A 16,656-nucleotide genomic window follows, 5' to 3' on the forward strand; every position below is an offset into this window, starting at 1 on the left:
TCTTTAATCCATTTGGATTTTAATTTAGTGCATAGTGAAAGATAAGGGTCTAGTTTTAATCTGTGGCAGGTTGACATCCAGTTTTTCCAACACCATTTATTAAAGAGGCTATCTTTCCTCCACTGAGGATGGTCAGCTCCTTTGTCAAAGATGAGGTAGCTGAGTACATCTGGGTTTGTTTTTGTGTCTTCCAGTCTGTTCCACTGATCCTCAGGCCTGTTTCTTTGCCAGTACCATGCTGTTTTTATCACAGTGGCTTTGTAGTATAGTTTCAAGATGGGAATTGTTATACCCGGTGCCATGTGTCTGTTGCCTAAAATGGCTTTTGCTATTCTAGGTCTCTTATGGTTCCAAATAAATTTTTGGATTCTTTTTTCTAGTTCTGTGAAATATAGTGTTGGAATTTCTATTGGCATTGCATTGAATGTATATAGCAGTTTTGGTAGTATGGCCATTTTCACTATGTTGATTCTTCCTACCCAGGAGCAGGGGATATCTTTCCATTTTTTTATATTCAAGGGGATATATTTTGAGAGGGATTAATGACAACGTGTCATTTACTGCAATAATTTTTTTCAAAGAACAGTGGCAAAGTTCATTCAAGAAGTAAAAGTGAAGAGTGGGAGAGAAAATGGCTTTGCAGAGTGAGCTTGGGCCTAGTAAATAGAAAAAGAGGGTAAGAGCAAAGATAAAAGTACAAGCTATGTCTGGGAAACAGCGTAGGCTGTCTTGGAAAGCTACAATAGTTTGCAATAAATAATTTAAAGAATTAAACCCTCACTATATATTTTTTGACATATCACATGCATCCCTGGCTCTTTTTAAAACTGAGACAAGATTCCCCTATTGAGTCGTCCAGGCTGGCTTTGAACTTGTGACCCTCCTGCTCAGCCTGCAGAGTGCTGGGACCTTAGGTGTGCACCACTGTGCCCGGCATCCCAGGGAGCTTGGACCTGCTCTTCCTGTCTCTGAGCCTCTTCTGGGGATGGTGATCCTGTCTCCCTGGAAGGTCTTGCGCTGTGGAGAATCAGTGCTTTCCCTCCATCTGTCCGCCTCCCTCTCTCAGACCTGAGAGGGGCCCGTGGTGACATAGTTGTAGCCCAGCTGCCCGGGGTCACCCTAGGAATCAGACCTGCAGGCGACCCTGAGCTCTGCCCCTCTACAGACTGCACCACAAACCCTGCCCGCTGTGGGGGGAGATGGGGTGGGGTGTGAAGGGGGCCGCACGTGAGGGCACAGAGGGGTGAAGGCGCCCGCAGGAATCCCACAGGACCAAGGCTCTTCTCAGGCCGGTCTTTCACACCTGTGCCTTAGTTCACCCTGGCTGCTGGGGGAGGGGGGCTCCTCATCACACTACAGGTCTGCAGGGGCAGAGGACAGGAAGGGGACAGAGGAGCCCAGCTTGGAGGCTGCTGCTGTTCCGGGCGAAGAAAGGCGGCTATCGGGGCCGAGACCCACTGCCCACAGCAGAACCTGCAGTTTGCAGCAGGGTCACACAGTAACTGGATGAACGGCCTGGGCTCTGCCATTTCCAGCCTGTGACCTTGGGCAAGTCCCTGGCCTGGGCCTCAGGGACCTCATCTGTAGAGTGGGGCTTGTGGCACCTGCTTTGCAGGCTTCCCTTAACTGAGCTGGCAGCCCTAACGTGTCTACGGCAGTCGCCATTCCTGACTCCTGATGGGCTCATAACCTTGAAGAGTCTGAAATTCCTGGGGATTTTAAATGCAGCTGGGGCCTGGGGTCTGGGGCTCCCCCGGTGGCCTTGGAGCCCTGCTTCCTGTGGCTGGCAGGTGTGGCACCTGCCGTCCACCACTCAGCCTGCGCTAGGCAAATGAGGTGATGTCAAAGCCTTGGCCAGAGCCCAGCCCCTGACCCGCCCCTCTCCCTCCCGGCCTCTGCTCTCCCATTCACTCTCACGCTCCGGCCGGCTGTGCCCAGAGGGAAGGTGAGAGGCACAGAGTGGCTGGGTGCTGGGTGAGCCGGCTCCAAAGCCGGCCCCATCGGGCCTTCAGAGCTGCTGACCCCAGGCACAGGGCCCTGCGCCATCCTGCCCTGCCTTTAGAAGCCCCGATTTGCAGTGGCCTGGGGCCCATCCTCGCTGGCTCACACGGGGTCGCTGGCAACCCCTCTGCTGGGTGCAGGGGCCGGGCCAGCCTGGCGGCCATGGCAGACGAGAAGACCTTCCGCATCGGCTTCATCGTGCTGGGGCTCTTCCTGCTGTCCCTCGGCACCTTCCTCATGAGCCACGATCGGCCCCAGGTCTACGCCACCTTCTACGCCATGGGCAGTGTCATGGTGGTCGGGGGTGTCATCTGGAGCATGTGCCAGTGCTACCCCAAGGTAGGCAGCGATGGGCGGGGTGGGGCGGGGCCGGGAGGGTCAGCGTCTGTGCCCCTGCTCGGTGCCCCATGCCCCATCCTTCCACCATCTCATTCTTCGTCTCCTGACTCCCAGGTTTCTTCTCTGCTCTCCACGGCCCCGGTTCACCCGTCCGTCCATCTCTCACCACAAGGCTCGATTAGAAGCCCTTGGGTCCCGGGCCCTGAGCCAGACATCTTGGGGAGACAGTGACACCCAATGCCCATGCTCCTCCAAGTGACCGGGCACTGCCAAGTGCTCCTGCATACACCATACAGTGCTGCCCTTGGCTGGACTTTTAATGCTTTTTAAATTCTGGTGTTGGGGATTGAACCCAAGGCTTTGCTCGTGTTAGGCAAGCGCTCTACTACTGAGCTACACCCCTGACCCTGACAGGGTCTTATTAAGTTGTCCAGGCTGGCCTTGAACTTTTGATCCTCCTGCCTCAGCCTCCTGAGTAGCTTGGATTACAGGTGTGCACCACCAAGCCCCAGCCTTTCTGCTGCTGTCTACAGTTCCATTTCATAGTAGAAAACCCGAGGCTCTGAAAGGTGAGGCTCCCCGCCAAGCAGCAGTTTGGGCTGGAGCTCAGCTGTGTGTGACATTCGGCCACCCTCCACCACGTGTCCTCTGGCTGCGTCCCAGAGTGCCGGGAGGTCCAGGGAAGGTCAGGTCTCACCCCGACGGCATATGAGCGCTCTTAGTCCTGTATGTTCCCAGCCTTGAGAGGGATTCATGCTGGGAAGCGCTGGTTTAGAAATCCTACATTCTTGCCGGGTGTGGTGGCGCACACCTGTAATCCCAGCTCCTGGGAGGCTGAGGCAGAAGGATCGCTGTGAGTTCGAGACCAGCCTGGGCTACATAGTGAGTTCCAGGTCAGTCTCAACTGCATAGTGAGACCCTGTCTCAAATAACCAAAAAAAAAAAAAGAAAGAAAAAGAAAGAGTAGCAGCTTATTAACACAGGCAGTGTGCATACACAGAGGAAAAACATAACCAAAAAAAAAACCCAAAACAAAACAAAACAAAAAAAAAACACAAAACAAGCAAACAAAAGAAGTCCTTTGTTCTGGTTCCAGCTCCGTCCCAAACTCCGGTGACCTCTGTCTTTCTGAGCCTCAGTGTTTCATCGGGAAAACGGGGCCCCAGGTCTTTAGCTGCATAAGCAGGAGGATTGTGACGTTAGGGAGGGGACGGTCTATGGGGATGTGCGCAGACTGCAGTGCTGTGTTTAGGGAAAGAGCTGCTGCTGTTTCTGCTCTGATCCTGCCAACAACGACGGGTCGTGGGTTGTAAACTCCAGCACCCAGAGAGGTTGGGTGACTCCTCCAAGGTCACACAGCTGGTCAAAGACAGACTGTGAGATAAGGAGAGAAATGTGGTCGAACTTGGCTTTTGTCTAACTGCCTGGGAGACTTTTTGCTCGGGCCCTTTCCCTCTCTGAGCCTCAGCCCTGCAACGTGTGAGTGAAGGGGCAGGGTGGACCCCTGGCAGGGTGGACAGGGGGTCCACCGAGGTTGACATCCGGGGCTCCAGGCCCTCCTCTGCTCAGGCCTAGGAGGAGACAGAGAGGGGAGAGGCCCTGCCCGCTCCGCGGCGGCTGCAGCTGTGCTTGCGCTGGGCAGTCTGCGCTGGTTTGCATCCATTCCCCAGCAGTTTACAGTCAACTGGCCTCCGGGAAGAGGGCTGGGGAAGCCACCGCGTCAGCGCCACCATCGGGAGGCCGGCGGGGCAGGGGACCTCAGAGGTGTGGGAGGCGGTGTGGGATGCGTCCCTCCCGCTGCTCCCTTCCCACGGGCGCTGGCCGCAGTGGGCAGAGCCTGGGCCGCGGTGCCGCGGGAAACCGCTGGGCATTAATGAGCAACTGTTGACGGAGTCTCGCGGTCACGAGCTCCTGCCGGGCCAGCTTGGAAGGGAACTTTTTCCTTCCCTCTCAGCCACTTCTGTGACCTTGGTAGGGGGACCCCGTGGGGGTTCTGTGGAGGTGGGGGTGACCTGGCCTCATGCCTGGTGCGGAGCAGAGGGGAAGGCACCACTGGGATTCGGCACGGTGGAGTGTGCGCGTGCGTGCGTGCGTGCAAGTCCCAGGCCCAGAGAAGTTGCCTCTGATAAGGGCAGGAGCACAGAGTGCTGCCACTGCTGTCTCTGCCCTCCTCAGTGGGGCCAACAGCCCCACCTACTGAATCTGCCCAGATTCAGTCCCCGGGCTCAGGCCCAGCCCACTGAGAGCCTTAGTGAATGGGAGCTGCCGGGGTGGGTTGAGGGCTAAGTGCACCCAAGGGACTTGACTTAGCTAATTGGATAGAAAGATGAGGGTAAGCCGATAGAGCGCGGGAATTACGTGTCCCAGTTGTGAGCGTGTCCCAGGGCCAGCAAGTTTCCACCCTGTGTAAGCTGCCCTTTGTAGGAGCCCGATAGGGAAGAAGCTTCAAAGAGGAGGTGAATGGGGCTTTGTAGGTTAGATAGAAGTTCATCCATTGTTTAGGTAGCTGCTGGAGGCTGGAGGAGAAAAGTAAAGGTAAAAGTGGAGGGGAGCAGGGTGGGAGGCCGGGGATGCTAAGGAATTTGGACCTTTCCCTTGTTTGCCTTCTGCTGATGGGACAAGGAGAGAACCCAGGCAGCTGGGATGGTGGGGCAGCCGTACCTGTGACAGCCTCTCCTCTGGCCCAGGTGAGAGACGACGGTCACCTGGGTGGCTGCCTTGAGCCCCGAGATTTAGGAATCGAGCAGAATTTGCAGCCCATCACAGCTGGCACACTGGGTATGCTGGGCCCCAGGCATGGGTGAGAAGGGTAGCTCTAGTGAGTGGTACCATTCGGGAGGCTGAGACAGGCAGAAGAGGGAGCCTGGGGCTGGGAGCAGAGCTGTCCCTGGGCCCCACTCCCACAGGACCAGGACCCGTGTTCTCTGTGGGCTCCTCTCTGCCTGCGCCCCTTGGGAACTGCTCAGATTTCTAGACACACACCTGACTGGTGTCTCTGGCTGGGGGGTGGGGGTGGGGGTCCCAGAGGTCCCAGCACTTCTGGAAAAGGCTGAGCTGTAGTCTGAGGCTCTGGGGTCTCTGTGGTCTGACCTCCCTCCCCAGCGTCAGCCCTGCCTGCCCTCCTACAGCACCGACTTGTGCTCTGTGGTGTTCCTCCCCGCCGTGCCTCTCAGGCCTTTCATAATGTTGGTGATGGTGATGTGGGGACGGGGACGGTGGCGATGGAGGTGCTGCTGGTGATGGGGAGGTTGTCTTGCAGATGGGCCATGGGCAGTGACTCATGGCCAGTGAGTGGGCCACGAGGTAATAAGGAAGAAGAATCAGCTCCGAAGAAGTACAGAAGCAGCTGGCTACAGAGCATCCTTCCTAGGCTCCCTGGGGGAAGATGCCCAGACCCCGCCTTGCTTCCAGGTCTGGGGGAAGAAAGCTCACCTCCCCAGGGGCTCTGAGAACCTCCCACCCACCATCCCTCTCTTCCTCTCACGACAGAACTTTTCAGGCGCAGACAAGTGTGTTCTACTCGGGGTACTCTGGGGAGGGAAAGGGGGTGCTGTTGGCTCGCCAGCGTGATTGCAGTGAGGTCTCATCAGATACTCTGAAAGCATTCTCACCGAGGAGAGAGAGACTCGAGGAAGTCAGGTGGGCCAGCGTCCCGCAGCTCCCATGCCAAGACTGATGGGCACTGCCCTGGCACAGCCTCCTTCATCATCTCCAGCCCCGGAGATGGGTGTCACCAGCCCGCTCCTTAAAAGTCGCGGTAAAACACGCAAACACGGATGCTTCACTTTTTGTTGGTTACGCAGATGAGTGGGTTTCAATTTCGGCGGGACAAATATCAGTTTTCTGTCTTCCTGGTGGTGCGGTGTGAGCACATTCACGTACCTACCTCCGGATGCTTTTCATCTCTGGAGACTGAAACCCTGGACCAGTGATGGCGCTCCACAGCGGGCACCTAGGCACACACAGCCCTCTCTGCAATGACTTCACAGGTTATAGGAGTTGTTTTTTCTAAGCGAAAACCCCAGGACTCAGGTTTAATTGCAGTGTTGGGCCTTGGCAATAAATACGTGGGTTTTGGGTTGCATTTTGGGTGCTTGTCTCTGAAAGCTTCGCCATCACTGCCATAGACCATTAAACAATCTCCCCCTTAGCCCTATCCTCAGCCATTCTGCCTCCCCTGCATGATTCTGGCCACTCTGGGCACCCCAGAGATGTGGAATCTTACAGCATCCGTCCTGTTGTGGCTCCTTTCCGGCGTGGTGTCATCCAAGTCGTAGCCTGTGTGCAAATCCCCCCACTTTCCAAGGTCGGGCTGGATTTCCCGGTGTGTGTGCCATGTTGGTTTAACCACCCTTGTCAGTGGGCACCTGGGCTCCTCGCCATGGGGGTGCTGCGTGCAATGCTACTCTGAGCATGGTTGGCCAGGGCACCCCATTATCCAGACCAGCTTGGGGAGGGGTGGCCTGCCAGAGGCCCTCAGTGAGGACGCTCAGAGGAGACAGCCTCACCCTAACTCCCCAATCCCAAAGGCAGAGCTCCTCAGACCCCATCCCACGGCTGCCCTCAAGCCCTGCCTCCTGCCCCCACCCCAGGAGCAGCAGACGAATGGATCCTGGAAGCTATAGGCACAGGCACAGGTGGGGGCACCCACAGCCCTCCGTTGCTCTGTCCCCCACCCAGCCTCAGTGGCAAGAAGCACTGGGCAGCGGTCTGCTTTCCGGTCACTCCCCAGGTGTGGGTGCAGCGCTGTGCCACTGGGCTGGGGGCTGGGCACTGACAGAGTGCTGAGATCTGCTAAGCTGTGCTCTCGGGCAGGGAGGTGGCTGCTGTCCTCAGTGCCCAGAAGGGAGCCAGGTGCTCCACACACCTGCTGGGGCGAATGGCAAAGAGCCAGGAGGGAGTAGCAGCCTGGTGACCACAGGGTCCCGGGACTGTCTGTGCAGTCCCTCCCTGCCTGCCCTGCCCGCTGCCCCACGGGGACAAGCAGAGCTGTGTGCTGAGGGCAGGGGAGGCAGTGCCCAGCAGCTGCAGACAGGCCATCTCCCTGTGGCCCGCAGGTAGCCTTTGTGCCCGCTGACTCTGACTTCCAAGGCATCCTGTCCCCAAAGGCCCTCCTGGAGAATGGACTCGCCTCAGAGATGAAGAGGTAGGTGCAGGCGGTGGCAGGCCAGCACCTCGGAGGAAACTCCCACCCAGCAGGGAGAGGGGGAAGGCCGAACGCCCACTGCATACATGGCAGCTCCAGGCCTGCCTTCCTCCCTCCTGCAGATGCAATATTAGCACAGGTTGTTCTGAACTCTGTCTTGTGAGTGAAGCCTTCTTCACCCCGTTTTATAGATGTGGAAACTGAGGCTCAGAGGAACGCAGTCCCAAGCGCCAAACCTCATGGGGAGTAGGGCAGAGGCGGGGCCTGAGCTCCAGCCTCACCAGCTCAGCTGAGCTCCGCGTAGCTCTCAGAGCACCTGGGCCTACAGGCTCTCTGCTCCGTCTGGGAAAGGTGGCAGTGGTGGCATTCTCTGCTACCGGCACACTGGTTTAACAGTGTCCTCGTGGGGACAAACTAGCTGGTTCCTGGGAGAGCGAGGGGGCCGTTTCCAGCCGGTGGGCTGCTGTGACGGAGGCAGGGTCAGGTCACTTGGGTCCCAGGACCTTTCTGGTTACCACCCAGGCGTGTGGCCTTGGGCAGGGGACCCAGTGTCTGAGCACAGTGACAGAGAACAGGATGCCTGGGGCCAGCACCTGCACCTCACGCCCATGTCGGTGTTAGGCCCTGGGCCTCAGTTTCCTCACAGCATACTGGGGTGACGGAGGATTAGAGGAGCCGGCAGGTGAGGAGCCCCGAAGCTGGGGACCCTGCCTGCTGATGCATCCCTAGCTTCAGGTGCTGTGGCTGTCAAGGCCCAGTACCTGCCTGGAGTTCACTGCTTCTCATTTTGCCATCACAGGAAGGGAGCACGGGGCTGAGGTCAGGCTGGGGTTGGCCTGAGCTCTGCCACTTGGTTTCTCTTCCCACTGGGCCCTGGCCTCCTCATGAAATGGGTAAAGCAGCATCCCCGGAAGGCTCTCGTGAGACTGGGGGAGACCACAGCCTGGCTGGCTGCGTGACTGTGGCCCATTCTCTCTCCCACCCTGTCTGTGGGGCCCCAGCCCCCAGCCCCCCTATGCCAGGCTGTGGGAGGAGGCCGCCTATGACCAGAGCCTGCCTGACTTCAGCCACATCCGGATGGAGGCCTTGGACTACAGGAGGGGCTCCCGCCCGCTGCTGGCCCCCGAGCAGGAGCCAAGGTCCAGGGATGGTAGAGAAGGCGGCCCTTGCGATGCTCAGGCCTGGGTGGAGGCGGCTGTGGTCGTCCACAGGTGCTTGGACCAGAGCGAGGGAGAAAGGACCCGGACTCAGAGCAGCCCCAGGTGAGTGCAGAGCCGGGGGTCCATGCTGCCTGGACCCGGCGCACAGGAGGGGGGCCCGGAGGACCCTGGGGAGTGGGTGGATGGGCAGCGGAGGGGTATCAGGTGAGTGAGCATGGGCCGAGGGGTTGAGCAGCCCTTCGGCCGTGTGCACTTGGCAAGTTCCTTATTCCCCTAGGCCTTGGTTTCCCCATTGGGAACAGTCATTCATTCCTACACAGGGTTGCTGTCAGGACTGGGACAGGCACTGAAGTGCCTGGAGCACGTGGGCTCCTCCTTGTCATGACAGGGACATGGCAGGGAGCCAGCAGCCGCAGGACTGAGCCGCCAACCTGCTCTGTGACCGTGGGTGGGTCGGGCCCCACGCATCTTGTCCCTGTTGGCTTATGAGCTGAGCTCCTGATTCATCCATTTCCTTATTCAGTCCATCATCGTGCCTGGGTGCCAACTCTCTGCCAGCCCTTGACCGGCTTCTGAACTTCAGGAGCTCCTGGGTCCTTGTGGGGAGGCCGCCAGGGAACAGAGGGGACCCCAGTATGACAGGGGAGAACCCCAAATGCCTGGACAAGTAGAGGAGTGGCCTAGTTTAGACAGTAACAGAATAACCATGTTTCCCAAGCACCTGCTGTGTGGTAGCGCTGTGCCAAGTGCTTTGCCCACAGTACCTGCTATAAATCTCAGAATAACCTGCTGGAGTGAATGCTGCTATTTACCCCACGCTGCAGGGGAGGAAACTGAGGCCCAGACAGGTGAACTTGCCTCTCCCAGGCCTTGCAGCTAGTGGCTGGGACCTGGACCCCATGGTCTGACCAGAGCTACCATTAACTTTGCAATCTTTTTATTTTATTTTATTTTTGTGGAACGGGGGATCAAACTCAGGATCTTGTGCTTGCCAGGCGGGCGCAGCACCACTGAGCTAAATCTCCGGCTCTTGACCTTGTGGTCTTTGTCCCTGCAGCCTGCCGGGCCATCCCCAGGGCCCTGCACCCTTGGCCTCCTTCCAAGATGACCTGGATATGAGCTCAAGTGAAGGCACAAGCCCCACCCCATCTCCGCCTGGCAGAGAGGCACCCCGGCCCCCACAGCAGGAACCCAGGGACAGCAGCAGCCCACTGGATGTCTTCGATGACTTTGCCCTGATCGATGATGCCCCCACACTGGAGGATGCACCCCAAGAGGGGCAGAGGCAGAAGGCAGTCCTGCTCAGCAGCTGGCAGCAGTACCCAAGGAGGAGGAAGGAGAAGGAGAAGGAGGACAAGGCCTCGGACACAGGTGCAGAGGAGCCGGAGGAGAAAGAAGAGGATTTGTACTATGGGCTTCCGGACAGCCCTGGGGACCCCCTTCCAGACAAGGAACTAGGCTTTGAGCCTGATGCCCAGGGCTGAGCTGGAACAGCTCCCTAGTTCCAGCTGCGACCACTGCTAACCCCCTTTGAACTCACTGGGCCTCCGTTTCTGCACAAGGGGACTACATGGAGACAAGGTGGGGGGCCCGAGGAGGGCATCTCGGACCTACAAAGGGATCTCAGGGAGGGGTTGCTGTCTGAACCATTGCTCCAATGGCTCCTTTTCTCTGACAAACCTTCGAAGGCAAAACTCGATGTGCTGAATATTTACAGCAGCCAGGTGGTCCTCAAAAACCTTTTCTGTCCCCCAAAGCTGGCCTCTGACAGGGCCCTCCTGGTGCTCTCGGTGGCCTAGATCCTCTGTGCCGACCTCTGGTGCCTGCTGGAGGGAGTGGCCCATCTCCCCAGGGATGCCCAGCTTTTCCCCAGCCCAGGACCTGCTGTGGCTCCCGCAGTTCCTACTCCGGGATCCATGGCCTCATGGGGCTGGCCCCACTGAACTCAGACCTCAGCCCTGGAAGCCCCCTTCAACCTCCGGTCCCCATTCTGCAGCCCAGGCCCTTGCCTGAGCTCTTCTGCTCCAGGACACCCTTGGCTCCCCAGCAGAGGGGACCCTCCCTCCCCTGCATGCTTCTGATGTTGCAACTCTTGAAGTGAGGTGGTGCTTGCTCTACTCAATGCCTTTGGGCTGGATGCTCCCGCTGTGGCACCCTGCCTGCCTCCTGCTCCAGGGGACAGCATGGCTTTACCCACCTCAGCACCTCTGGTGGCCCCAGAGCCACGGCCACTGAGGGGATGTGGAAGGCAAAGTCCCAAGAACCTTCTGCCAAGCACGGGAGCCACCTCCTACTTCACCACCCTTACACTCCCAGCTCCTTAATGACTAGCACTCAGACTCTACATGGCTCTCATACAGCCTCGGGGTCAGGCAACAAGCCCCAGACAATGCTCAGCACACCTGCTAACTTCCCTGGCTCTGGCTTGGGCAAGTGACCTCATGCTGCTGGCTTTGTTTCATCTGCATCAGGTCGGCACAGCACGTCCGCTGTGCGCTGGATGCTCAGCTGGGACCTTTGGGGGAGTTCCTGAGATGGCTCTTGGCACGCTCACACTCCAGCCAGCTGCTTCCTTGTGCATTAGAGACAGAGCGCAGTGCAGAGATGCAAGAAACTGATGCTCAGGGGCCAGGGGCAGCAGTGGCAGAACCTCAGCACCCTGCGGGAGCACTGTCCCCTGCTGATCTCTGCAGAGCCCTCGGCCCACCCAGAGACAGGAGTGGGTGTGGAGGAGAGGGCAGGGTGCTACCTCAGATCAGTCCACACACTCAGAGCTTCGCCCTGGGAGTGGGGGGCCGATTCCTGGGCAGAGCCCCTGGTGCAGGTTGGGGTCCTGGCTCAGGGAAGAAGATGGCCGAGCTGGGGCAGAAGGCCACTCTCCCAGGGTACGCTCTTCTCTCTGGGCCTTCCTACCTCTGCTGGAAAGGGGGTGTCCCCACTCACACCCGGAACATGGACAAGGTGAGATGCAGCACACTCCTTGCTCTGTGGGTCAGGGCAGGGACACCTGTGACTCACATCAGTGGGGGCACCAACACCCATGACTAAAATAACATTCTTAACACCAAAAGGGGTCACCTTGATTCACTAACAAATTCTTCTTTCAAAATCCACCATTGCCCCCCGGCCTGGGACAAATGCAGCATCATGCCCGGCTGGCATTGTGGGCCATGCCTGAGGGAGTGGCAGCCAGCAGGGTGTGACTCAGGATAGCTGTGTGAGTGGCTTTCCATGTGTTAGGCAAGTGCTCTACTACTGAGCTACACCCCCAGCCCTTTTTATTTTATTTTGAGACAGGGTCTGGCTAAGTTGTCCAGGCTGGCCTTGGACTTTTGATCCTCCTGCCTCAGCCTCCTGAATAGCTGGGATTACAGTCCCCCACCTCAGGTTCCTCATCCTGTAGAGGGACAGCCGACCTGCCTGTGCCACACAGAGCTGAGGCTGGCTGATGCCCCAGGCCATCCCTGTGTGGATTCCACAGCACAACTGACTTCCCAGTGGGAGGGAAGGAAATATTTCAGCCTGGTGACAAAGGCAAGGGCTCCAGATGCCAGGATGGCAAATTCCCCATGCCACCCCATTGCCCGGGGCCCTGGCTGCTGGGGCCCTAGACCTGGGGCACACACCTGACCTTGGGACACCTGGAGCACACTGGGTGCCTGTGCGTGGGGTCCTGTGATCTCGCAGCCGTGTCCAGGTGGCTGGCCAGGATGCATGTGGCCCACTGCAGACCCTGTCCTTCTGTATCTGCCCAAGGACAGGACTCAGGATCCCATTCCAGGTGGCATCGGCGGGCATGCCATTCTTCAGGGCATAGGCACAGGACTTCTGCTCGGGGCTTGGTGCAGGGACCTCTGACACAAGCAAGAGCCTCTGGCTACTAGGGCTGCCAACAGGGAGATGCCAACCCCATTCCAGGATGTGCCCCCATGTGCATCGTGTCTCCCCTTAGCTATGCATGCACACTGCCACCCTCAAAGCCACCCCTTGGAAGATAAATTATGTTTCCATGCTCCCTGCCCCATTGTGTCTGGGACCTCAGCTTCCTCCTGGGCAAACAGGAGATGGTGAACTTACAGACCTCAGAGTGGGGCATCACGGCGGGGGAGAAGGGCCTCAAGGAGATCCTTTGAGCCTGGCATTGCTCCCTGAAGCCACCTTCTCAACACAGAATGGTGACACTCAGTGAGGCACCTGCCATGCTGGGCTCAGCCGGGTCTATTTTATCCTCAGACTCTGCAAGGGAGGCAGACTGAACCCGTTTTACAGGAAACTGAGTCTTAGGCCAAATAACTTGCCTGCTGCTCCAGAGAAGGTTGCAGAAGGAGAGGAGACGCAGCCACTGCCTCTTCTGTTTCCAGTAGGAGCTGCCCAGTGGCCTGGCCATTCCAACCTAGTGTGACTGGGAGGAAGACTGCAAACAGGAAACACGTTCCACTGAGAACGCTGCCAGCACTTAGGGCCACACACCTTTGCTCCCCACCTCCCAAGACTCCCTCTTGCCCCCCAGAGAGAGGGCAGAGTGCTTGGCCTGGCCTCTGAGATCCCTGTGACCCGGCCTCCAGTGCCCTTTCTGGCTGAACCATCTGCTACATCCCCCAACGCCGCCTTACTGGAGGTGCGACCTTCATGCCATTCTGCCTTCGCCAGCTTGGTCCCTGCCTGGATGTCCTTTACCCCCTCTGCCATCCCTCCAGGCCCAGCCCAGCTGTCCGCTCCTCTCCCAGGGCTGAGTCCACCCCATGCTACCCCTGTCCTCCAGGCCCCAAACACTCTGTCCCCAGTACACCTGTGTGGATGGCTGTGAGCCAGCGTCCCCACCAGGCTGGGGTTCCTTGAGGACAGAGACTTCTTCCTACCGGTATTTCTAGGCCCAGGACTTAGCAAAAGCAAGGAACAGCGGTGGAACAAAACTGATCTGAGCCTGGTGCTCATCTTGTTGCTAACTGTTGCGCTGAGTCCGGGACCAGTGTGCCGGGGGCAGGCATCAGAGGCCAGTGTAGGCTTGGGCTGGTGCCTGAACGCAGTCACCAGTGCTCCCCAAGGCAGTTTCGTGGGCACAGCTGGGCTGGTGGAGTCAGATGCTCCTGGGAAGTTTTAGGAACCCTCAGAGAGGCCCTTGGTGGTCAGAACTTCGACTCCAAAGCATGGGGGTGGGGGATGTGGGTTAGGTTTCTGTTTCTGTAATGGGCCGTCAGGACTGGACAGCTATTAAGGTGCAAAGCAGGCCAAGCGCACATGGGACAGAGGGACAAGGCCGTCTCAGGCAGAGGCGTGGCACAAATGAGCCGTGGAAAAGGCAGGAGGGAGAGGTGGTCCCTGAAGGAGGCCGGCCTGCTCAGTAGTAGATACAAGGGGCACGGGGATGAGGCAGTGGCCCAAGGCTTGTTGTGCCTCGGAGCAGGGGTTCGGGTCCTCACCTGCCCTGCGGAAGTTTTCCTCTCTGTTGGGTGGGACCGAAGTGTGCTGGGGTCCCGCCCACTGCTGAACACAGGATGGAGAACAGGGGTGGGAGCCCCGGTTGAGCTGGTGCCCCGCTCAGAGATGACCCCACCCCCCGTCTGACCACTCCCCTGCCGGTGACGCTGCACAAGGGCACCGCTCGCAGGCCACCCCCATGTCCTCAGTGTTGAACCCAGAAAAGAGTGGGGGGCAGGTGGGCAGTAGCAGCTCTGGGGCCCGATCACCAGCCGCGTGCACAGAGGGCCAGACTTCATCCATTCCTTCGTTCATTTACTCTAGGAAGGCTCTCAAAGCCTCTGCTCAGTGACACGTTCTTCACTGAGCACCGGGGACAGAGTTGTGTCCCCGCTGGGGTAACTCAGGGTGACTCAGGATAGTGGTCTCCACAGAAGGGTGCTCTGTATGTAGAGAGAGAGAGAGAATGAGAATCAGACAAGAAAAGAAAAGAAATCCGCACAAGGGACCCTGAGTACCGGATCTGCCTCAGGAGCCATCACGGGTGCAAAGCAGAGCAACAAGAAGCCACATGGCTCCCATAACACTGGCGATGCTTTGTTGTGAAGAGCACAACAATAAAGACAGCAGGTGGCACTGGCTGAAGGTGGGGGAACTGGGCTCTTTCCTACATGGCCAGGACACAGCGGTGACTGAAGCCAGGGGACAGCAACATGGCAGCCTGCGCATGCGCAATCGAGAACCGCTCCCGGGCCCTGGGAATCGAGCAAAGAGGGAGTCACGCTCAGAAGTGGGTGGAGAGAGGGTGTGGGTGGTCGCGCAGATGGCCGGAGCCAGACTGGGAAGAGCCTCTGTCCTGAGACAGGACATTAGCCACTCTAGGATGGGGTGATCCGTGGAACCTAGGGGCACCCTCCCCTGCCTCTGTCTTTGAGGAGCATAGAGCTCTGTGAAACCGAGGCCCCTTGCGCTGTTTCTCTATAGTCCACAGACTAGACCACAACCAACAGTTGTTGGATGAACGACTGGGTCCATGACTCTTGGTGTAGAAAATGTTAGTAATATATAATTCACACTATGAAACAATGCACATAACCCAGGACCCCAGCCACCGGCGGACCAATGAAGACTGGAGTTTTTCTCAGGGGTGTTTCCAACAACCCAAACCACCCCTAAACCCCTATCCCAACACCCCTACCCGCTTCTCTGACTTCCTGGCTAACCCTGTTCCTTATCTACACTGCAGAGGCACAAGGGGTCTTAAAGTCCATTGCCCTGAGCTAGAGCAGAAGTGAAGAATAGTAAGAGGGCCTTACTAAGTCCCCATCCCAAAGGGTAAAGTTACTATATCGATCAGTTTATTCATTATAAACATATTTTTGGCTAGTCTTTCATCACATTTTATTTCAATAGAACTTTTGCAAATAACCAAAAACCTATAAAATGTTAGGAAAATGTAGAATGACTTCTGCTGTCTCTAACACCAGTCTGTTTTGTTTAGTTCAAAATTAACAGACGCCAGAGGCATTTACCATAGAATGGGACATTTGGCCTCATCCTGAGATAGCAGGGCACATCGAGACCCCAAGCTCCAAAGTTTTGTAAACCACATGATTGTAAAAGTGTCAAGATGAAAATAAACATTGTCAACTTTGCCTCCCTGACTCTGAACACCCCCTTCCCCTAGACTAGAATAGATAGCTAGATGAACCTTAAAGGTAAACTCCCTAGCTACAAAGAATTGCTACATCTGGGTTAAAGCTGACTCTCTTGTGACTGTGATTTATATCAGTAATGTAAACTGAAGAAATGAAATGTAACCACCTGAATGAGAAGATGGCTGTAAAACCCTATAAAAGGGGAAGCTGTAGCCCAGTATGGGGTTGATTACTGGCACTGCTCTTACTGCAATCAGCCTTTTGCAAGCAAAATAAACCTTTTGTTATTTTACTCTCATTCTGCATCTCTGTGTGTGTCACCAATTTCTTCTGCAATAATTTCACATGGTTAAAGGTGATAAATTAATAACTACCACAAATTGTCATTTTCTAAGCTTTGTTTGATTTTATTACTGTTGCTGATTGTATCACTTGGGCTAGTATTGTGATTGATCTAATCTGTTATCTTTCCTGATATGATGAAAATGAGATTGTCCCAGAGTTATTAGAGATTCAAATCCTAGAGAGCAGGTATGTCTGGAAGATACCTCTGAGAAGCAATGATTCCTTAAGGTTTCTAAATATGAACAACAAAGATACTTACAATAAGCAATATCTAAGAATCAACCCAGGAATTAAACCAAGGCTATACCAACAACAATAACAGAAATGAAAAGACATTTAAACACAACAGTCTTCCAGCTTACCAAAGGCAAATTCTGGGGAAAACAAGGTGGAAAAGTCTGATAATCAACTACCTAGACAGTCTGAACTGATAGCACAAGAAGTATAAAAAACAGGTGAATGTGGCTCTAGAAATATTCAAAACAGAAATAATTTCCCAGATAAAAGACATGATTAGAGACTCTAGAAAAGAAACAGATAAATAGATGAATTCAGAGCCATGATGGAAGCCAAGAATGCTAAGCATAGG

The 16,656-nt window shown here is 56.4% G+C and overlaps 1 protein-coding gene across 2 annotated transcripts; it reads left to right on the forward strand.

Annotated features, from left to right (window-relative positions):
- The first annotated feature begins 1,888 nt into the window (after window positions 1–1,888).
- Window positions 1,889–11,935, forward strand: Bsnd (barttin CLCNK type accessory subunit beta). Of its 2 annotated transcripts, none has more exons than XM_010610402.2 (4): window positions 1,889–2,340; window positions 7,398–7,486; window positions 8,488–8,748; window positions 9,704–11,935. In XM_010610402.2, exons 1-4 carry the CDS (start codon window positions 2,164–2,166, stop codon window positions 10,128–10,130), a joined length of 954 nt encoding a protein of 317 aa, XP_010608704.1. In that variant the 5' UTR covers window positions 1,889–2,163; the 3' UTR covers window positions 10,131–11,935. The 2 variants fall into 2 exon arrangements, with proteins under 2 accessions (XP_010608704.1, XP_010608705.1); XM_010610403.2 differs by having other exon boundaries at window positions 8,554–8,748.
- The last annotated feature ends 4,721 nt before the right edge of the window (window positions 11,936–16,656 follow it).

This window comes from Fukomys damarensis, unplaced genomic scaffold (genome assembly GCF_012274545.1).
Source record: "Fukomys damarensis isolate Sample0158 unplaced genomic scaffold, DMR_v1.0_HiC HiC_scaffold_23, whole genome shotgun sequence".
Classification (NCBI taxonomy): domain Eukaryota; kingdom Metazoa; phylum Chordata; class Mammalia; order Rodentia; family Bathyergidae; genus Fukomys; species Fukomys damarensis.